Source organism: Manacus candei, unplaced genomic scaffold (genome assembly GCF_025592945.1).
Source record: "Manacus candei isolate 608988 ecotype Guabito, Panama unplaced genomic scaffold, ASM2559294v1 h1tg000027l, whole genome shotgun sequence".
Taxonomy (NCBI): domain Eukaryota; kingdom Metazoa; phylum Chordata; class Aves; order Passeriformes; family Pipridae; genus Manacus; species Manacus candei.
Genome location: NW_026138075.1, coordinates 3141809 through 3165868, shown reverse-complemented (window position 1 = coordinate 3165868; position 24060 = coordinate 3141809). Strand labels below are relative to the sequence as shown.

The 24060-nt window shown below is 39.2% G+C and overlaps 1 protein-coding gene across 4 annotated transcripts in view; it reads right to left on the bottom strand.

The window, feature by feature from the left end:
- Nucleotides 1–5180: 5180 nt before the first annotated feature.
- Nucleotides 5181–24060, bottom strand: part of ZNF608 (zinc finger protein 608) — an 86787-nt gene continuing 67907 nt past the window's right edge. For 2 of the 4 annotated variants that reach the window (XM_051789318.1, XM_051789317.1), the window contains exons 4-10: nt 16401–16488; nt 13479–15933; nt 11323–11740; nt 10590–10762; nt 9532–9685; nt 8215–8296; nt 5181–7252 (exon numbers count right to left, since the gene is read on the bottom strand). In XM_051789318.1, the coding sequence (XP_051645278.1) occupies nt 7246–7252; nt 8215–8296; nt 9532–9685; nt 10590–10762; nt 11323–11740; nt 13479–15933; nt 16401–16488 (3377 nt within the window). In that variant the 3' untranslated portion in view covers nt 5181–7245. Of the gene's footprint in view, nt 7253–8210; nt 8297–9531; nt 9686–10589; nt 10763–11322; nt 11741–13478; nt 15934–16400; nt 16489–24060 lie in introns of those variants that run through there. The other 2 variants (XM_051789319.1, XM_051789320.1) reach the window with 2 other exon arrangements.

Here is a 24060-nt window from a genome sequence, read left to right as displayed (position 1 = left end):
ACACTTCTGGTTTGCCGTGTACGGTCTCCTGGTTGATAATTTTCTACTCTGCAATAAAGTTGTTTCTCTATAATTTGCTCCTGCCTTCAGATGGCAGAGAGAGAAGGTATATTTTTGGTGTATGGCAGCCTGAAGCAAGAGAAATCATGTTCCTTTGGGGCAGGGGAGTTACATGTAAGTAATGGGACAGCTGTAGTGCCTTCTAAAGACAAAGTTGCCAGGTCATGCTTGAACTTTAAGACTACCTCATGCTTTGTCCTGTCTTATCCAGAAGTTCCTCAGATGTATTAAGATAACTCTCACCACTCTTTGGATTGCAAGTATCCTGTCTCTTGATGTTCCAGGCCTGTGCTACTGACGAAAGCAGAGCATATTGAGATGGTAGTTCCTAAGCCAGTGACATGTGAGCCTGGAGCAAGCACTCAAGTGCTTCAGAACGGTCAGATCTGCCCAATGTTAGCTTCATAAGGAAGGTCTGCCTGTCCAGTGCCAGACCTTCCTTTACCGGGACCCATTGCAGTTTGTAGTATGAGTGCTTGGGGACTCACCTGCGCTTGCCCAGTGACTGTCAATGCTTCCCATCCTCCCTACCCATCCGGGCCAGCTTTAATTGTTCCTTCCCCTTTCTGTATGCAAATATCTTGACTGATTTGCCAGGCCAATACACTGACATATATATCTACTGCTCTTCTTTAACAACAGAGATTTTTAGTTTATGTGCACTAACCCTTTTACAAGTAGGACAGGTTTAAAAGCTTGTGACTAGTGTGAAGTGCAGATATAAAACTCTATAAAGCTGAGCAGTCGTTGGTATCATAGAGAGCTATTTTATTGCCAATGGGCTACAAAAGAAATCCCTAAGCAAACTGGTATCAAATCATGCATTTATGTGTGACCCCCTAACAAAGGGGAGAGCGAGTACATGAGTATCTGAGAGAGACTTACATGTGCACGTACTCAAGGAAAAAGTAAGGAGCTACACTGAATAGTAATTACTTGTTCTGCCTTGAGGGACCAAATCCTTATCTGAGTTGTAGAAGCAGAGCATGCCTAAGTCTACTGAGTTGCTCTATCATAAAGAACTGGACTCTGTCTTGCTATTTTTAGTGTTTTCTTTCTATAACACTTTCTTCTACACCTTGTTTCTTTAGGAAAGTAACTCCAGAAACAGGGACAGATTTTGGCAGATCCAAGGGAAAGTGGTCAAGTAGTTTCAACAAAGCCACAAGTCATTTAGAGTCTTTGGCAATTTCTCTGTTAAAGGAAACTAGCTTCAAGTAGGGGTATAATGAATTAGGACACAGATTCTTGCGGCAAAGCTTGGTATTAAATTGTTATGTTCCCGCATGGTGCGGGGAGACATATTGTGTCATTGACATTTTAATGATCTTTTGTCTGGAGCTCTACTTAAAAATCAGTGGCTTGATGAGGCTTATCACTGAAAATACTTACACTAACTTAGTGACAGAATGGGGAAAGGTGTGCACAAATTACTACACAAACCTTGGTCTGGCAAGCATAAGCAAAGGAAAAGCATAAACTTCAACCGTCCTTGCAGTCCACGTAGCCCTGCATCTGGTTTCTCCCACTCTCTTCTGGGGAACAGAGAACCACACAGGAAGAAGGCAGTCAACTTGCTGAAGGAGTTAGCAGAGCTGACTGCTGGTCAATAGGGCACTTTTCAACGAAAAATATGTTCTGTGTAAGGAAGGGCCCTAGTTTGAGTACACATATTAAGAGCCAGCTGCTCTTACAGCTAATTGCAAATCTTGTCCTTTTCAGTCATCCACACTGGAAGAAAAATGCCCCTCTACCCTTAAGTTATCTCTAGTTTCACTCAGACTCTTAAACAGAAGTTTATATGATTGAGGAAAAAAGGGTTAGAAATTAAGTTAAAAAAGGGTTGTCTTTTTCATGACTGTCATTAACTATGCAGGAGGTTCTTCAGTTTGGGGCTTTTTATTCCACATCTCGTTTCCACTGTTCTGCAACAGTTTGGTTTGAAACACATAAAGACAAAATTTCTCTTTAACCTTATATTTGTCTATTTAAGACAATATTAGCAAGGGACTCACTGAAGCTCTTTCCCTGCATACTGTTCTAAAAGAAACAGCCTAAACCCAAGAGCCATAAGAGCAGAAATGGCACATCCTTGTTCATTCTGAAAGTTCAGCCAGGGTTGGGGGCTCCTGGAGGCTAGCAGGTCCCATCTCACCAACACCAGTCAGGGGCCAAGACAACTACAGTGCAGCTCTAGCCCAAGGCATCTTTATCCCTGGGTTAGGGATGAACAGAGACAGCCTAAACTGAAATGGGAGACCTGGGCCGAGGAAGGATGGGGGAAGGAAGCTTCATGGGAGGCTGGGTAGGTTGAGTAAAATGCCCTCAGGGCACTGGAAACAATTAAGAGAACTGCAGTAATTTACTCTACTTGTCAAGATGGATGCTTTAAAATTAGTTTCCCCTATTAAGGGTTTAAACAGGCTTTCAGGGAGTCTTTGCCTACTTATTTAATTCTATTTTTTTATCAGGTATTGCTGCACTGTTTCCTGAGTAAATCCTACAGCATTATGCTCATAGCAGTAAGTAAGCAGTATCCTACCATTAGCAAACTCAAATGACAGAAATCATGTAATTAATTAACATACATCATTATACCATCCAAAATGACCAGAGAATGCTGCTGAAACGTCTGTGAGGCTTCTGGAACTGAACTACAGGTATCAGCTTGGTCTGCTGGAGTTCATTTGCCAATAAAAAAAATCTGCTTTCGAACTCCCCAGAGCATTTCTCTATCATATTATGGTGGAGACTAAGTTTTCTGCATGACAAATATTGTTAGGCTGCAAATAATAATTACCGTTGCTAAATCCTTAAGTTTGCTAATTTATCAGTGCAGAGAAGAAATTTCAGAATTGCTACTGAAGTTAAAAGCCTTATTTAGCATACATTGCCCAAAAATTACTAACAGCCAATGCAAGAATTTTAGTGGTGTCTATCTCTACACCACTGGAACATGTACATCTTTAGCTAACGTCTCCTCTCCTGAATGAACGCTTCTTGCATTTCTTGGTCATAGTAAGATTTCCACCCCACTTCCAAAAATAACCTAAGAAAAAAAACTTCACAAAGGAGCACTGTAACACTGATGCTTTAGAGTGTTTACTAGAGAAAGCTACCTAAATTGCTAAAACTGAAATCAGAGCTCTCTTTCTAAAGCAGAACAAAGCTGGCACATTAAGTAATGACTGTATGTCTCCAGTTCCCTCTGATGCAGGCAGATACAGCTTCAGACTTCCTATGTGGGCTCGGTATCATTCACAATTTTGAGACTAGATGGTTTCAAAATACCTTTGAAAACTGTAATGTTTTTTGTCAGTTACCTTAAGCTTCTTGTTAATAATGGTCTGTACTAGCTACTCATGGCATCTTGTGCTATCATCTATGAGATGCTATAGCTATTATTCAGAGGTAACTATAGATATGAACTGTGTTGTATGACTTTGAAGTGAGATATGTTCTCTGTCCCAAATACTTTAGGCTAAAGAGAGGCACAGTGTAAGCTACAGAAAAAGGCACAAGTTAAAGGAAGAAGCGTGATAAAAGGAAAGAGAAACTAATCAAGGGTCAAGATAACAAATACATGCAGAAGGTTTTTAGATGTGCAAGTAGAATTTTGATAACATCAGATGGATGTAAGAGGGCTCCTTAAGTGGGCAAGTGACATAAGGAGGGGAGAGGAGAAAGGAGGAGAGACTGTGGCAAGTAAACATTAGAGTGAGATTATGAGACAGAAAGCTGAGGACAATACATTTGCTAGTTGTAATAAAGATAGTGACAAGACAGGTGATGCCAGAAGGAAATATGAACTAGATTTCCTGCTTGACTCCACTGGTTCCATGAGAAGAGCCACGGTGGTGAGCTACAGAAAGCCACTGTGGTGTCCTGTGCTTATGCCAGGTTTTGTGCAATCAACAATCCCTGGTGTGTGTTTTAGGATGGATTTGGGGATTCTCTAACTTCATGTCCTTTGGAGGCCCTTGTTCTGACAGCATTTGTCAGTGTGACAAGTGGGACTACTGACCCAATGGTTAAGCTTAACCAGTGCAACTGTCAGAAACAAGGAAGGGATGGTATGGCACAGAATTAGCTCAGTGACTTCTCAGGTGCTACCCAAGGCCACCAGGGGATCTAAAATTACAAAACTGGAGAAATGTTACTCCTAGTCCCCATTTTTACCATATCTAGTCTAACCCTGATAGCTAGCCAGCTCTCTCAGTTAGAGCCCTGTCCTCTTTCAGCCCCTAGAGCTACATAATTGTTAAAAAAACACACACCCCCCTTCTCTGTTCACATCTATTTTTCCCCAGTGCAAGCGCCACAGGCAGTAGGTCCCCGCTGGATTTTTTGGTCTGATGGGCTTGCACTGACAGACCTTTAATTTCTCTAGCTGCATTTGCATGAACAGGCTAGAAACTCAAGTTAAGTGTAATGCATAAGCCCAGCTTCACCTTTTCAAAACATCCAGCAACACCTGGAGAACAGGAGCAAGGTCGCTGATAGCTGCTGCTGGAAGGGCAGAGTGGTAAATGTGTCAGCTAGAAGTAATAAAAAGTATAAGCCCATCCTGTGGAAAACAGAGTGCAAATATATCTGTATCATGATGCTTCTGCTGCCCCTTTTCAGTGAGCAGCCTCTGTAGTTCCCACGTGTGTAAATTGTGTTCCTTGTGTAACTGCTTCTGTTTACTCATCCTTTGGATGCTCACACAGTGGTGAGATGACCAAGTAGCTGCACCTCTATGCTCGGACATGGATACCTTTTGGCTTTGGGGAGTGCTGAACCACAGAGTCACGCTCACTGTGGCACAGCCTTTAAGGAGGTCAGTATGGCAAGTGTTAAACCAAACAGAAGACAATAAAACCAGATGGAAGACAATAATCTTAAGTGGAGGAAGACAATAAATGGCAATGGATGTTAGCCACTCTTACAGACCTCAAGGATACAATAAAGCTATAACAATAATTGCAGTTTTAACTGTTGCTTACCCTGTATCAATCAGAGTAATTCATTCCAGTTACTTATTACACTCAAACCACACTAAATCAAAATCACCAATAGTGCGAATTTATAAGATGTGTTTTGCTCTGGAAGCATTACTGGTCTAGGCAGGAAAAAAAAATCAGTGGTACATTTCAACACAAAAGCCATCTGAGCCTTTACTATAGAAGTAATAAGGCATTTATTATTTCAAGAGCCCTGCATTCACAATATCCCCTTTTTCAAAGAAAACACCCCTTCCTTCCCATTTTTTATGAGGCTAACTTGTAGTATGTCACCACTATGAGACTTCTGAATGTGTTCAGAACAAGACAATAATAGTAAGCCACAGATGAATGATGTGTAGTAAAAATCAATAAACCTTATAACTATTCACTAAGGGAACTGATTTTATGCCTATAAAAATAAAACAATTATAGCAATATTAATGGCAGATTCATCATAGTAATATAAAAAGTCCAAGTGTGCTTGTCTGTTGGGAATCTTTAATTCATCCTTCTGTATTAAGTGTTCACAAGGTAGAAGAAACGGAACTGACTTCAAGAACAACCTTTAAGTTGCAGTAATTCACCCTGTCAAAAAAACCACCAACAAACACAAAACAAAAAAAAAACAGTAAAACTTTAAAAAACAGTTTTGACAATCAACGTTAACTGGGATATGCAGAAAAGGACCAAAATTAAAGCCTCAAATACTGACCAGTAAATCTGATTTTTTTTCATGTCATGATTAGTGATTTCATATTACTATGTGCTGTGTTAACCACATTGTAACAAAACAATATAAATATTTTGTGGTAATGCAGATTAAGCACAGCAAAGGAATTTTTTTTTAATTGACAGCTCCTCTGCTTTTAGGCATCTATTCAAAATGGGGGGAAGGGGGACAATACAGACATAATAGGAAAAATTTGCCTATCATTTATAGCATACAGAGCTGCTCTAAAACAGGTATTAGAGATTTCAGTTCCACTAATACCACCCAAAGTGTTACTATGGGCCTTTTTTGAACCTATCAGGGTCAACTGAAAGAGGCCCACAGCCATCTGGCCTGGGCTCCGCATCGCCTGCTGGGACAGGACAACAGCACAGGCCCAGCAGGAGCACAACTTGTAGCTGTGTCGTTGCTGCAGCCTCTGCTATCTACAGCTATGACACATCTTTCAAAGTGGCCCGTAGACATCCAGAAATTTAAAAAAAAAAAGCAACTTTTTTTCTTTATTCTGATTGCCGAATTATTTAAGGCAAGTAAAAAAATGAAAGCATTCGATATACGTTTTACATAAAATAAACTAGATTACAGCATAAAACAAGTAAACAGGTAATGGCATTAAAGTCTCTCCTCTAAATCTGGGTAATTGTAAACATTAAAAAAAAGACTGCAGGACTATTCAAGTAATAGAACAATCACAGATGTCTTCTTGTATGCAGGCTATTAGGTTATCTGCCATTCAAGATTATCAAAAAAGACATTTCATTATTCACAGATGCTCATTATCTCCATTTAAAATCTATACATTATATACAACACAGTTTTTGTGGTACTAGAATCCCCATGCCTTCCAAAGGTATATTTTTCACAATACACAATTACAATGAAACAGTGAATACAGTAACATTTTACACTGATGCATCTTAATAGGAACCACCAAATAGACATCTACATTGTACCAAAGTGTCATCACAGTTAGCCTCTCTGAGAGCTTGTGGGAAATATCAGAAGGGTATGCAAGGTTCAGGCACACTGATACATAACATTATTTATTTACAATTGGAAATCAAAAAAAGAAAAAAAGAAAAAGAAAAGGAAGAAAAGAAACAACAGCCTTTTGCGGTTAACGCTTTCTAAACGTGACAAATACATATCTCCATTTACTGTGTGGTTCGCAACTTAGCAGCAGACCCTGTGTGCGAGCCTTGGTACTGATACAAAAAAAGTAAAGAATATATATATATTTTTATATATATATGTATATATATATATACGCATATATATATATAAAAACAGAAGTCTAATTACAGCAACATTTGTTACTCTGTGATAAAATCTGCAATTTACAAAAATGAAATGACTGGTTTTTGCCTGCCATTAAGGCATTTCAAATTAACACCATGGAACTGATGTCTGTAATAAAGCGCTTCCTCATGTGATCCAGTCACATGACAATGTTCATCCCCAAATTCATCATTCTCTGAAAAGAGAAAGAAGAACGTTTTAGTAGGCAGCATTCCTTCTTCTTACTTTTTTTCTGCACTTTGGATACATCATGAAATGAAATCTGAACTAGTATTCTCAAACTCAAGTAGCAGAAATGGCAAGCCATGTCCTAATCCCTCCCCTGCCAGGAACAACATACGGAGAAGTAACCTGTGCTGGAAGTTATCTTATGGATTCTGATGCCCTATTATCCATCAGCTCTTTAAGGGCTACAAACCTTTCTCACTCAAATAATTCCAGCTAAGAGCCTTTCACGGTTGCTTGTCTTCAGAGTTAGCTTTCAGAAGGAAATCCATAACCCTGGAATTTTCAGCACTATTTAATACATTAAACTCTGAGGCTTAACATGGCAGCGATGTAATCTTGAAGAGTAATGATGATAATTGAAGAGTAAATTCAACTGAAAACCTAGAAAATAACTGAGCAGCAAATGTGTGGAAGTAACTTAAATAAGAGTCATCACTAACGAGCTCCCAAGCAAACCTCTCTGAAAGGAAAATCAGCAAACGAGGCAGACCTGCAGAATAGATAAAATCCTAAGTTTTCCTGGTCATAAATAGAACCAACTGAACATTAATTTTAAACTAGTTTTATAAAAATTTGGATCTTACTATTATCTTAATATTATTATTATCTTAAATTATATTTCATAATCACTTGTTTTATCTTAATACAAACACTTAAAGGATTCTCTATGGAAAATCTCAGAAGACAGACTACTTATTCTTTCCTAATGATCTACGTTACAGTTACAGGACACAACTAAGGACAAAATGTCACCCTAAAGAGAACAAAACTGCAATTAACCCAAAATAACAAGTTTTTCCTCAACCTTAAAAACTGTGTCATATAACGAACTGCAGACCATCAGGCTAAAAAATCTAAGATTTGCTTTCTCCTCTCAATGATATGATATATAATTTACTGGCTATTTACCTTCTTTGTGCAGGAAACATACCAGATGCAGATGCCTGTGCAGCCACCTGCTGAGTGGCAACAAGGGCAGCAGAGGTCAATCCTGAGGGAAAGAAGAAACAAAGGAATGTTGATGTACGTCTGGTTTTAATGGATTTTTGTGCTCAAAGAAATCATAGGAAGCATCTCTAGGGCAAAAAGCCAGAAAATAGTGGGGCTTAACACTATATAAATGGCAAATATTCCAGGCAACAGCGTTAAGACAGTCTGTCCAGTGTGATCAATATAACTTTATTTAATAAACTGAATTGTCCTTGACAGATATTTTACAAGAAATTACAGCATTTCAACTTGTACTGCATTCCTTTCCAAATACTGCACTGCATGATGCTAAGTGGTTTGTATGAGTTCCTGAGGAAGCTCAGTAGAAATTGCAGGTACTAGGAAACAACAAGAATCAAAAGACACAGTGAATTACAGAAACGACATGCCAGCTGCTCAGAATACAATACTTTCATAATAAGTTACAATTTTTACAGTTTTGCCACTGAACAAGCATAATGCATCCCAAAAGGCACATGGAATCACTGAATCAAACTGAGAAATGTCAAGACTTTTACAGAGGAAAAATAAGTACTGAGGCATCAAGTGAACATAAAGAAATAACGTCATTTAGCCACCGATTGTGGTAGCACATACTTTGCTGCAAGGGAGGAAATCTCTTTTTCATTCAGCCAGAGTCCATAGTTAGAGAAAAAACATTCAAAGACTGGTATAAAACCTAGGGAGAATAAATCGCATCTTACTGTGCTTTTTCCCTGACTGCAATTTTGTGCACGGCATTTGCCAAAATACAAAGAGTCCTCTTTCAGATGGTCAAATTATAACAAGCGCAAACCCTTGTGACTGCAATGCCTTGTACATAAAATATGTTCAGTATAAAAAGCTTTTGTCTTTGCTACACTTTCTCCATTGCTTACACAACCCTCATTATACAAAAAGGAGGTTATTTGCTTTGGATTTTTTACTGCCTTTCAGCCAGTTAATGTCAGTTTGCAGGAGGAATCAAAACATTCATGTGAATGACAGCCTAACTGGTACATCTTTAATAATGCTCTGACACCCAGTTTCGGAAACAAAAGTTGGCATTTCTCAGACATGAAGCTATTAATATACTCTTAGTACATGCTGTGAATTTTCAAGCCTTCTTCCTAAATCAGCACTTCTGATTTAACAGTGGGATCTCTGCTCAAAGTGCTTCATGTAGGCATGATTTCCAACGTCAAGGCAACAATCCTACAAGCAAGCCAATCCCACCATTGGAAATTTTCTGCTCACCTTGAAATGGGTCATATTGTCCAGGTATGAGGGGGTAACCCATTCCAACATGTGTGTGATGGTGTGTATGGAGATGCCGCTGGCTAAAAGGAGAATGGCGGTCTCGTTCCCTTTCTGCTTCCCGTTCACGCTCAGCTGCTGATTTTTCCACAGGCTAGTAATAGAAATTGAAAGAAAACTGATGTGGGAATTTTAGAAGGGATGAAATCACAAGAAAACCACACTTATCCATACCTGTCAAACACTTTTTGAATACTAATGATAAAGCTAATTTTATCAGCTAATGATAAAGCTGATTATTTGCACTTGATTCTTATCTAAAGCTAGTCTTTCTAGCTAATGGAAGATTTTCCAAGGCACAGAGATTTTGAGGCAACATACTGCAGCTTCAAGCCACCACAATGACTTCTGTTTTTTTCCTGAAGCTTGGCTGGCTTGCCAATGTGTGGACAACCTAGCTGAGCTGCTGAAAGCTGATGTAAATGAATTCTCAAGCCTCTATAGCACTCTGGGGATCAAGTCTGACTGAATAGCCAGAAAACCTTTTACAAATTATAATTACAGTCAATGACTTGCTCACAATTAAAACTAGCACCAACTTATCTGAAAGTGAAATATCAGTATTTGTTCCAACATGTAAATCTTCAGAAATCGAGGCTGGTAATCTGCTCCTTGAAAGATGTGGATTCTTGGCAAATACAAGGAGGGGATATTACCAAATCCCATAGCCCAACTTCTTATTTATTATCTGTTTCCAAACAGGAGCTCCCCATTTAACTACAATATAAAATATGCCCCAGGAAGTACCTCTGAATCTTTGTTTCCGTATGAATCCATTCAAGATAGGAAGATTCTGAGGACAGAACTGTGCTACGTGTCACTTCCAGTTTATGCCACGGAAGCATACTGACCATAAATTGTTTTTATTTTAAGCAGTGCTATAAAGAAGACTCATGCATTCACAGCTTGCTGCCAGATTGTGTGCTTCTTAAAATTATGTTCTTTCTCTACCCCTACCCATATGTAACCCTCTTCAGTAACAACTGAGGAAGCCTTACAACAGGTGACTTGCTGCGATACTGGCTGGCATGCTGCTGGAGCAAATCCAGTGCTTTGGACTCAGTGGTTGTTTTTGCATTGATGCTTGGGCTGGTATTGACTTTCTCTGTCTCTTCTCTCCCTGACATCTTCCCATAAACTGGATAATGAAATCCTGGAGAGAGATAGGCTCCTGCAGGTAAACAATAAATACCACATCAAGCTACTGTTTTTACATTTTGGTTATATCAAGGTAGGAGGAGGGAATGTCAGAACAGAGCATAACAGCAAAAGTAGATCACATGACTATCAAATGGCATCTTCGCTCTTCAATTTCATCACCTAATTTACCCTGATGAATGGAGGTTATAAAGAGAGTTCAGTTGATAGCCATTTCAGACATTTATGGGTCCTCTTTAAGTGAAAGGAATAGTAACTATAACGTTTCTGACAGTAAGTGCTTAGAATATTTTTATAGGCAATAAACTATCTGTCAGTCTAACAGCAATAGCAGACTGTCAAGGGTTGAGAAACTTGTAGCTGGGAACTGTGACAGTTCATAAAAGGACCATCTTGTATTAAATCAGTTTCATTTACAGAACTTTGCCTAGCAGAAGCACAAGCCATACAACGCCACCCATGAAGCTTCTAATTTACCCTAGCTACTATAAGAAATATTAAAATGTAGGCTTTACTGCAACTTGAGGGTGAAAATTGTAACTATTGGTGCAAGGCAAATTTCAGAATACATACCAGGATAGCTGTGCATTAGGACAGGAGAGACTGCGCGATAGGCTGGATGGTTGGGATCGTACATCTGTGGATACGGATAAGCATGCAAGTACTGGATATATGACTGATGCTGACTCATTGGTGAGGAAACTGCTACTCTAGCACCCCGAGAGTCCTTCCAATTTACAGGAGTCTTTTGATCATCATTTTTTATCTTGCTCTCATCCACTGATTGAGAATCAGAACGCTTGACCTCTTTAGGCTCCTCTTTAATGCTTGCTAATGAGACAGGAAGGTTAGGCAGGGAACTTTCCTTGTTCGGTGTTTTTCTAGGGCTGTCTTCTTTTAACTTTTTCTCACGATCAAGTTCTTCTGATTTTTGCTGATCAAGGTATTTGGGCTGATAGACATAATGATGCCATGTTCGTGAATCTGGATCCTAATACAGAGGAGAAAAAAATTGTTCTGAACTTAGATGTTGAAATAAGTTCATTATTGATATTTCCCATACTTCAGTTAAGGTATTTTTAATAGCTGTTTTAATACCATATCCATATTACAGAAAAGAGAGGTTTGCTTGCTACAGAGTGCCTTGAGCTCAAAGTCAAACCAATATTCCCATGAAGGAGCAAGAGACTATTATCAAAATTTAATTCAATTGCTTCATCTTATATCCTTCTTCATGCCTTTAACTAGTTTAATCATGAAATACATATGCATTGTAACAAAGTTCTGAAACCATGCTATTCATAAAACATTTTAATTAAAGCCCACAGAGAGATTTTCCCACTAGAGAGCAAAAAATATCTGTGAACCACAAAATTAAAATTAAAACTGGCTAATATTATGCTAGAGCGCTTAGAATACCTGGAACAATGCACATGAAAAACTGATTAACTGAAAAGATGCTGCCTCCCATTTGGGAATCAGCAGAAGTCAGACAATAAGGCAGACTTCTTCAGCTGACAGTCTTACTTCAAGTTCGTAAAACTACACATGGGTAATTATAGGATTATAGATAGGTAATTATAAATTATAGGATTAGGACCACATGGTTTAAAGAGCATGTACTGGGCACTGTAAATATCTTTTTACACATTATATTACACCAGTTTATAAACATATCATAGGTATGTGATTTCTTTAAAATATCACACCAAATCAGTACCAAGAATTAACAGGAAAACTTCTTTTTCTAACACAGAAAATGCAAAAGTTAACTGTAAACATTTTCTCCAATTGACAGACATTATGGCACATGCCACAAAAATATAAGCACACAACTAGAAGCTTGGACAGTCTGGTTCAAATACTCATTTGAATCAGCAAAAGTATTCTCCTGCTTAGGGCTAACTCCCACTCCCCTGACCATACTGTATCTTGAAAGACAGTGCATAAGGCTAAAGTTTGGGATGTACCATACACCAGAACATGAAAGCATCAAGCATTGAGGCTCCAGTTCAATGCACAGAGACAGTCGCATTGCCTCAAATGAAGACATCTAGGAAGGTCAGCATGAAGCCACTGGATAAAATTCTGGTTCCACTGAAATCAATGGCAAAACTATCACTGACTTCAGTGGAGAGAGGATTTCATCCATTGTGTAGGTCTGTAGGGGCTTGAGGTTGGTTGAGGGGAGAAGGGGAACTTAACTGCTTCAAAAAGGTCACCTTGGGTTAAGATAAAGAGCTATGCTTCAAGTCAACTCTTCAAAGAACCAGCTCACCCATCTTTAGTAAATGCCAACTGTCTTTTAACAAAAAAAAGAAACACTTCAAACCATGTTTCAAATCTGCTTTAAGTCTTCTCGCAATGAAACTGCTTATTTTTCCTGAAATTTCTTATTTCTCAACTAAGCAAAATGCTTAGAATTTACATCTAAAAGAGAAATCTAATTCTATTTCATTCATGCATATAATTTAAGTCTATTCAGGTCTTAAACCTAGGTTCTGTCACCACCTTACTAGAATTTTTAATTTATTTTTTTATTCTTTTCAAGTAGCTCAACTGGAAGGTCTATTGGTCTATTCACAGACTACAATACCATACGGCGTAAAAAAAGGATGGTGGAGCTTGTTTGGCTGCAGAGGTAGAAGAACATATCAGAACCAGGGAGAAAATCTCACACGACTTAAAGATAAATCAAGACTCTCTTGTTCCACTTCTTGTGATCTCACCTGTTTAAATCTTGTGGTCGGATCTACTCCTGTTTGCTTCATGGAGTCCATAACAGATTTCATCTCCACCGCCTCCTTTATAAGCTGGTGGTTTTCCATTTGTTTTGCTTTGAAACTCTCCGACTGAAGCTGCTGCTGGTGATTGGAAAGGATCTGTGACTTGGTTGTCTCCTCACCTTTGTTAGGAACTGATGACCCTATTTTAGTGTTATTTTTGCTGGACTCCGGAGTTGAAGGGGCCTTTGAAATAGTGGCAGATGGAATATTCTTCTGCTTGTTGTCATCCTTCCCAATCTCCTTCAAGGGGGGGTCATTCTTCCTTTCACAGTCCCTCCCAGTTTGTGCCATTTTCTGTTCTGCTAGTCTCTGGTCCTCGTAGTACTTTTCATACTGCTGCCTGTAAGCAGGGTTAGAGGCCATTAAGGACTTTTGGTCCATATAGAGCCCATAGGCATACTGTCCATAATAAAGTGACTGAGCAAGTGCAGGGTGCCTTTGCGTTATTACCGACTGATGTTGTGGCGGCTGCAAATTAGAGGAAGTGCTTTCACTTTTCTTGGCATCTGATGCTTCTGCCTTCTCTTTCTTTTCAGCCTCTTCCTCAGCCTCTTTTTTGATCTTCAGTGTCTGTGGGGTACTGCTGTTCCCAGCTGCTGGGGCACTGACCTGTCCAGAGTGCAAGTAACTTGGGGAATAATAAGGATCATAGCCATGGTAATAGGGAGAATGAGACTCTTTTGCTTGAGCCGATTGTGCTGTGGTTGAAGAATGTCCTTTTACAACACCATCTTTATTAGAAATAATATCTGACGGAGAGCTGGCCTTTGACCTCATGCCCTCTGACCTGCTGTCAGAGCCACCGTCATCAGCTGCATCAGAAATATCTGAGTAAGCAGGGCTGTTGGTTTTGGCAGCTGTGCTATCTGCACCATTTTGTGTCAACACATGCAGTGGCGCCATAGCAGATTGTCCATTCACCAAAGTGCTGCATTCCATCCTGGAGGCACTCCCTATGGAAGGGCTGGGCGCATTGTCTGTGAACGTGTAAACTTTATCAGCTTCAGCCTTAATACTTGCCATCCTGCTCTCTTGAGACTCTGACAGTCCATTAGCTAGCACTTCATTCTTGTTGAGATGGTCCTTTAAAAAATGTCCAGATAAGTCTTTCCCAGACCCTTTTGAATCCTCCAGCTTTCCCAGCTTAGAATCCATCTTGGGGCTGCCCGTCTCCTTGCTTTCTTTGTCCTTCAGCTTTCTCTTCTCCTTTTTCTTTTTGTCTTTGAGTGATGTGAGAGCTGGGTTTACAGTGCTTGGCTCTCCCATAATTGTGGGCTTTGGTTGAATAGGTTTCAGTGGAGGGCTCTTTGGTGTAGCCTGAACAATAGTAGTTGTTAGAGAGGGCAATCCCGGTATTGTCCCTGTAGTGGTGGTTGTAAAGGCTGTAGTAGGTATAGCTATTAATTGGGGAGGAGTTGGTGCTGGCGCTGGGGCAATGGGCCTGGCTGTTTTCAGTTTGGAAAGGTTTTTATCCACTTTGCAATTGTTCGATTTCTTGCCTTTATCACCCAAACTCTTCTTGTCAATTAAGCCTTCAGCCTCCAATTTCGGCATTTCAGTTTGTAAATTGCCATCTGCTACTGAGCAATTATCCAGTGTGGCTGCCATATTAGAAATTACTGGAAGGCTGTTCAGTTCACTGTTCAGACCCTTCTTTTTGCCAGAATTCTTTCCAGTTTTGGAACTGATAACTGAACCAGGGCCATTGCTGGTCAGTTCCCTCTTTCCCTTGGGAGTCCCTGGGGTAGCAATGGAGGAAGGAGATGTTGGTGCTTTTAGTGGATCAAAGCCTGGCAAATTTGTGCTTTGCTCACTGCATTCAAGTGCCACATTACTCAGTGCTTCCTCACAGTCTGAAATTTTGTCTTCACTGTCAGGTTCAAACTCCAGCTTGTTTTCGGGGTCCAAATGTGCATGAGCCTGATGATAACGTAATCCATTAATGTGCTTGTACTTTTTGTTGCAGTTGGGGTGAGGACAGTCAATCAGCACTGGAGAAGAGCAGCCTTGGTCCAAAAAATTAGTCTCCGGTTTCCCCTGTGGGGTGGTGGGAGTGCTTCTAGAGTTAGTACGAACACGTTTTCCGGATTTATTGTCCTCCGAACTGGAGTTCAAATCTAGCTCCATAGGAGGCTTAGTTTTCCTCTTGTTCGTGGACGAGGGGCTGGCTTTTACTTCATCCATGGCGCAGTTGGGGGGTGTTCTGCGCCCACTGGAGTTAAGGCTGCCCCTCCTCCCCTTCCCATTGGCACCACCTCGATTCTTATTCTGAAGCCCTCTGGACTCTGCAAAACTTGCATCATTACCAGGTACAGTGGCAGCTGCAGCGGACCTTGCCCGCTTTCCCCTGCCCCGTCCTCCACGCATTTCCAGGTCACTTGTGGGTGATTCACAAAACCTGCACGAACAAGAGATTTCATCATCAGGAATCATGAACTAAAAAAATAAAAAACACCACCCCTTCCCATAACAGAATCTTCATACATGTTAAAGGAATTATATCCTTCTGATAAAATGAGAGTGCTACAGTCTCAAAGGGAAAGTCATTAAAAAAGGACAAAAATGGTAAGGACACATCCAACTAATTAGAACAATGGAGTGAAAAATTTTCAAAACTTACATAAATGCATTTCTAAAGTAATTGCCATCTGACTGACTCCCCTGTATTTCCCCTTCCTTCTCAAAAATACAAAAGAAAAGTAAAAAAGAATTTCCACCCCACATTGTAATCCGGAACTACTCTTTTCACTGGTGCATGTTTTCAATTATAACCAGTTGTGTTTTATTAATCTCTGTACAGTCTCTTGGCCAAGACTGGGGGTTAAAATACAACAGAGAAAAAACAGAATCACAATGTTTGCCTACCTAGGAGGGGCCCAGTCATGCTTTGTGCAGTCCAGCAGTGTTCCCACGTAAGTCTTGTTCCTCCATGTAACATTTACCACTAGGACACCTGCCAGTGGGAGCAAAAGAAAGTATTATCACAGTTAGAACAATAATCGGGGTAGGTTTTTTGTTTTCCTTTTCTTGGTGTTTTTTTGGGTTTTCTTTTGTTTGTTTGTTTGGGGTTTTTTTTGTTTGGTTCTCCTTCCTCACAAAGTGAGACCTTTACTCTCATCTGCTTTCAAACACTGTGGTATATACTCTTCCTCTTTTCTGGTTTCAGTGACCTCAAGTTAAAACCCACAGGAAAAACAGCAAGCAAAAAGAACAAGAGCATGTGCACACACATGTAAGTGTGTAAGAGAGCGTGTCTGTGTGACCGTGTGTGTAATCAAGATAGAGTTGACAGAAGGAAATGGGTTTTGCCATGTCCTGCTGTAAAACAGCAACACTCACCTCTTAATTTTGCTATTATTGCACAAAATTGCTTTCACTTGGCAGCCTGCCAGCATAAACTAAGCACCAGATACAGTGTTTAAATCAGTAGGTGACTGAGAAGAATCTGCTTTGCTTTGAACAATATGATAATGATGCTTCTATTTATTTGAAATTGCACATATCCAAACACACAAACACACACACACACACATATGCACTGCATGTTTTGTTCAGCAGATACAGTTGAAAACATGTATTATTTGCCTTGCTTTTTCTTCTGTGGAAAGCAAGGGACTAGACATGAAACTTCAAACATATAGTAAAGCTAAGAGTAATTGCAATATATATACATAGGAAGAGGGATCCTTTAAAACCATACTGTAATTTAATTGCTTTTCCAGTTTTGATGCTCATTAAATGCAAATTTGTTTGTTCATCTAAAGCAGAATTCTAATTTTGGTTTATTTGTATTATCCCTATAAAATGTGTGAATGGTAAGGATATCATAAGTAACAAGAAAATAAATGTGGGGGATGTCTTTCAAATGTTTTCAGGTTGTCCTCAAACGCTTCTTCACATAATTTATCATGTTTATGGACTAGCCAGCACAATGACCCCTTTAATTCATTAACAGCCACAGATAAATACAAGATAATATTATTGAACCAGACATCTCTTCTCATTAGAATGCACACTGTAATAAAAATTATATTTTACCTAACAAAGAAAGGCACAATACAAAATGCTCCCAATTTATGAAAGGTATGAAGACACCAGCTCGCAGCTGCCAGCCTTGTGACTTGTTTTTCCTCTACACTTCCCTTATTCTATCTGCAGTGTTTCTGTAACAGATATGATGATGGCATTGTGCCAGAATGTTTCCAGCCTGTCTTTTTGCTTTGTCTTACCAGCACAATTTCTAATTTTGCACTAAAACCATCCCTCTCTGCTGCACCGAGGTGAAGTTAACACACAACCAGCCGCTTATTTCCTTGGGGGTCTTTTAGCAGCAGGGAAGTAATTTTAAGTGTTGTTAGCAGAGGTACCAGGGAAGAAGGGATTTCCTCGAAAAGTCTCTGTAACAGATTTGAAATTTATCCCCCATACGGTTTTTCGTTGCGATTAAGATTACATGACCGGACTTTTCTCTGCTGCGGTGACCTGGTCTGAAGCAAGAAAGATAAAGAGCGCTTCCAGCCAGGGTCAGAGCCAGAACTTGAATACCTGGCTCAAAGAAGGATCATGGTGGAGTCATCATCCCTGGAGGTGTTTAAAAAAAGACTGGACATGGCACTTGGTACCCTGATCTAGTTGGCGTGGTGGTGTTCGGTTATGGTGGTGTTTGGTCCTAGGCTGGACTCGATGATCTCAGAGGTCTTTCCCAACCAAACTGATCCTGTGATTCTGTTATCAGGATTTAAACACCATGCTGTATTTTTACGACCCATGACAACTAGGCAGCCTGCAGAGACTCCCAGGGTGCTTTAGCCTCACCCCCTCCATAGGTGTGGAGGCAGCCTAGGGTGCTGGGGGGTTGGGAGGAGGAGGAGGAGAACACCCCAGTACATCCACAGAGGAAATACCTGTTGGTGGAAATGGCATTTCTTGCAATGAGCAGCTCCAAGCTATGTTCCCTCCTGCCACTCACACACTAGAGAGGGGAGATTAAAAAGGTGTTTCTCTAGTAACCTCAATGACCTCCTTCCACTGTAACAACTTGTCATCTGTGACTCCATAAGGCTCCAAGAGAAAATCACAGGTATTTTTCACTGTTAAATTCTATTATGTCATGCAGCCCATCTCTCTGCAGCAGCACTGTTGCTCCCTCCTGCCCACATACCAGTGTTTGTCCAGTCTCCTAAATGGACAAAGCAAGGAGGGCTTTCTGACATCCCACAGCGTATCACTGGAGAATTATCTGTGCCATTTATTTTTCCTCAGATAGTTCACCTTTATCCCTTTGTTACTTTTGGGGAGGGGTTGAGTTGGGGGATTTTTTGGGTGTGGGATTTTTTTTTAATAAAGGTTTATTTTGACTGAAGCATCTATCTTCCCTGATATTTGTAGTCTTGTTGATCTCTGTGCACTTTATTCATTTATTACTTTATATACCAAACCTAGGGATAGTCATTTACCTATTGATAGAAAAGAGGACAAAGTAGAAGGCATAGAATAGGGATAATAATAAAAGCCTCTGAAATCAATACATATTTCAGTAATTCTTAGCAGACATTCAAGTGACCTTCCAGTGTAAGAAAGTCAGTATTTCAAAAGCAAACTCAAGTTCCTTGTTTAAAGTTAGTTACATTAGCATCTCATTAAGTTTGTTAGTCTTAGAAAAGGTCCCATGTAAGTTGGAGAGAATATTAATGTCTATGCTGTGTTTGAGTGGCAAGTAATAAATTTCCTTTCCCTTTTGGACAGCACATTGCTCAGCCATAAGTAAGGTTCCACAGAAGTGGCAGCGAAGGTAGCTCATTTACTCTTTTAAGATTATCATAGAAATGGGTTAAGAGAATAAAGGTAACATGGGAGGTAAGACTGATCTAACAAAACATGCAACTGGTTGAGGCTTATTGGACCAAAGTACTGGAAAATGATAACTGAAGTGGTAATGTAGTCCTGAAGAGAAAGGGTTATTCTTGCTGCACCAAGTCAGGGTGTATTATTTGTCCTGGCACAGAGTTCAAGCTCCAAATAAGAACCTCTGCTGAGACTGCTCTGTCTCAGAGACAGTACAAGAATAGTACTAGAGCAGTCTTCACCTCATCTCCAAGTATTGCCTCTGAGTACACTGCACACACAGTCACAGATGCACTAACCCTTCTCTAAGTTGTTACTTAGAGCTTCTCTCTTTGTGCATGTGTGTCCTGGGGCATAGCTGCCCACATATCTCCTCCATCTTGTGAAGTAACATATCACACACAGGATCAAACCTCACTGGGGCTGTGTCAAGTCATAAGGCCCTGTAATGAGACTTCCTCTTATATTACACTCTACACTAGACTACACATCATATAACAATAATTTATTTAGCATTGCCTGAACAAGAGAGAAAATTCAAAGAGTCTGAGGAACCCAGAAGTTTCATATTGTCTGAATACAGATATGTATTTTCCCCTTAAAAAAGCCCCAAAGGCTAAACTTTTTAAAATACCTATTACTGAAGGATGGGGAAAAAAAAAATCACATGCTTCTAATGCAGTGTACCTGAGGGCACACTTTAAGATTCCGGTTCAGGAGGAAACCTAGATAAATACCTAATCCTGTTCTTGTGAAGTTGGATGAAACAACAGTGAATATATTTAGACTACATGCAAATGCTTCTTTGACCAAGTAAGGGTGTCAACTCAAAGAGTTTGGCCAATTACCACAGGACAGTTCACAAGAGTCAGATGCAATAAACTTATCTCCCCAATGAGAGTGTCAACTTCATGGTTAATTTGGTTTATCATTTCACTTGCAAAGTATGTATCTATTCACAGTTACAGTATATTTGAAATTAGTAATATCTTCTACAGTATTTATTATCATATGTCCTGAATTAAAGTAATCAAGAGTAAGAAAATTAAAAGTTCTAAAGTTACTACCTATGCAACTTTTTATCCTTAAGGAGTAGACACAGTAAGCAGTGAGTTTTATATGTGGGGTAAGACAAGAAAATGGTGTCATGTTCACCTACTGTACCTTTTTTGCCAAAATCCATTTTTAGCCAAGGCAGGATCATACCCAAGAGCATTAATGTATGACAATGGCACACACGGTATGTTACCTGGTGTCCACCACTGTCAATAGAAGCCCCTCCTTTATATCAGAGGTAATCTCATTAGCCTATGAGGAGCAAGAAAAGATTCTGTATTTTGCTGTTTTCTTTCACAGTGCATGTACTATTATAAGCTATTTTTCTTAACTCATCATATTCATAATCACAATGTTTATGGCAAAAAATTTCCCAGAGAGGAAAAAAACAACACATGCCTAGAGGAGCACAAAACCATTTTACATAAGCAATTCTGGTAGATAAAATGTACAAAACAACTGTGACAATGTGTATGCATTTTATTATGGTATGAAAGGCTACATGTCACAAAAGCGAACTGTAATAAAATAATTTCAGAAACCCACAGAAGGAAGTACTTTTTATGAGTTCTGTGGATGTGATGTACCTGTTCTCCTTCCTGTTCTCTCTTCCTCCTTCTCAGCAACTGCATAACACAGGTCAGATCTAAAATTTGCTATTTAACATTAACTGTATTCATAGAGTGAAATAGGCCATCACAAATTGGAAATGAACTAACTAAGCCTCTGACATCACAATCTCAAGGCACCTTCAGTACCCAAGCAAGGGTACCATTCATGTTGACTACTTTGGCACTGCACTTCTAGCAGCCACCTTAGGCTTGTAAGGATCTACTCTTGCAGGTGTTCCGTCATCTCAAGAACAAAAAAGACTGAAGTATCTAGTCTAAAACAGATTTTAATCTCTTTGCATTCTTGATTCTGTTTTCTGCAATGAACATAAGCCACTAATTTTTAGGCTTTGTATTCAAGACTTTGAAAATGAGATCATGTGGTCAGGAATCAAATTATCACATTACTATCTTAAATGCAGGCCCCAGTTTTTGAAAATTCTTGCTTTAGAAAAGAAACTTGTTCAAATTCCAATATAAGTAGACATTACTCAGTTAATGTGACTGGAAAGCCTGACAGTGTTCACAGCATAGGCTGCTTTTTTGTTTTGGTTTTTTTTTTCAGATCAAAGCAAAAGCTACAAAATCCTATTTTAGTTCAAGTTGATTGTTTTCCCAGAGAACTCAGAAGACCAGTTATCTGCATGGGTGAATGGGTAGGCTTTCAATTTTGTAAAAGAAGCTGTTCTCTCTGCTCTTAGCAGAGAATCTGGCTAAAAGTATCTGCAAAATTCTGGAAAAAGCAGATCTGCACAAAATCTTTCTGAATACTTCTGTAAATGATTTGTTGAAGAATATTTAAATGACCTTTCAAAACTAGAAATCATTTGTCTGCTTTTCAGTCATCAAAAGTCATGTATGTTTAAAAAATCATGTATATTTAAAAAGCCACATAAGTCACGTTTAAACGTAAGTGGAGTCCTATGTGCTCAGAATTCCATTCTGCATACTGTCTTTACTATTCTGAGTATCATTTTAAGACAACTTTTGCTCATGCCAGAGAAGATCTCCAAAGTATACTATGCTTTGCAGTATTTTTTGTAAGATTACTTCTTTAAAAGTTAATATGACACATTCTTGTAGTAAAAATCTCTGTGGCATAATAGTTCTTTAAGGTTGAGATGCAATTCTCAGTATTGAGATGATTACACCACTTGATGATTACAGCAAAATCAACTCCTTGCATCTTTGTGATTAGTGAATCCACAAATTTGTTTGCAAGTTAAAGTCCATTTACCTTTTGTCCCAATTTTGCCAAGTACAAATAATACAGACATGCCTTGGATAGCCAAACCATGACATAACTGTCATCAGTGAGTACACCACCACCATGGATTAAACATGTTTTAGTCTACATCTGGCACTTCAATTTTCTTAGTCCTACATTTGAGATCACTTTCTAGCAATAACTAAAGTATATGAAGTGCAAAAAGCTGCAAGATGAAAATCTACAATCTTAGGATTATCTCAAGCTTTTTCATTGCCATTGGTTTAGTAAGGGCATAATAACTCATTTACCTCACAGCCATCATATCCACCACATCATCATCAATCCCAGATCCGCACATACACCTGCAATTCATCCAGGCGTAAAAACCACAGAACAATGTTTATATAAGATTTGCGGTGCAAATGGCTTATTTCTCACTGATTACTTCCATCAAGAAAGAACTCTAAAAATAATAGTGAACATTTTACATATCAAACCAAGTCTTTTACACTGAATGCTGATCTGGTAGACATACAATTTATTTACTACTTTAATCACACTCTCGGTCTAGCATGGCACAAGAACTTAACTACAGCTACAGCAGGTGCACGTGTAACAGGCATCAACATCAGCAAGCCTGAGAATGTAATGATTGTCAGGTGGCCTGGAAATGCAAGACTAGTGGGGATTTTTTGTTTGTTTTGTTTATGGGGTTTAGGGGGGCCTTTTTTTTTTTTTTTTTTAAGAGCCCTACTGCTGTGCTGAATGTTTGAAAAGTCACTCTAACCACATCCTGTAATCAAACCATCTGGAGCACAGATCTGCAATTAGTCATCCTGAGCACTGGACTTTATCTGAATAAATACTGTACAGCAACGAAGATGAGAAGATTGGATAGCATTAAGGAAAAGAGGCATAATCAAATACTGCTGGCACAGTCATAAACCTTTGAGGCGCTTAGCTGTGGTGTTAATTTTGTATTTTATGAAAGCATAGCAAGCTTAAAGGTTACTGGGCTGAGAGGCTAAAACCTGCTATTTTAGTTAATCTTGCCCTGCTAACATTGTTGCCCTGGTGGTTAAAGCTGGGCTTTAAACTACAGCAGCTTCTGCAACAGCATAACAAAGTAGGTTCATATCTGTATGATTTCCAGTTAAGTTTTGAGTAACAATAACCTAAATTTCATGGATACACTTTCTTTTCTCCATCATTATGAAGTCATTGGTAAAATATATTGAAAGTAGCAGCCACTGCCCTAGTTTGAAAGTAAGCTGTTATATCTTTAATAATATAAAAACACGGCATATGTTCCCTGCTTTTGCATTACATACTCCCATTAACATTTAAAAAAGCAGCAGGAATTATACAATGCGCATTACCTCTTGAAAACATGGAGTTGGACCATAAAGGAGTCAACAACTTTTTCATTCCATCTAATAATAACTGTAACAGATTTTCTTAATCTAGAAATTTACCCCAATGCAGATGGAAGAATAAACACTGAAATAACTGAAGAAATCCTGTTTCCCTGTGAGCCCATGTGCTTAAAACACAAAAGAACACAAGCCACTTTTATCACTGTCATGTCTCCTGCAGCCTTTGTTCTGAAGCCTGATGGGCTGTATTGATTTGGGAAAATCATTGAACTTCTTGGAAAACTAGACTCTAGCTTATTCACCACCATCTATTTCTTTCTCATGAAGACAGCTGGTCAATATTCAGTTGAATGGTCAGCTAAAAGAAGCTCTGGTTTCATTTCTTTTTCTTGCCTTCCTAGCAACATTACCCTTTTCCAGCTTTAGTA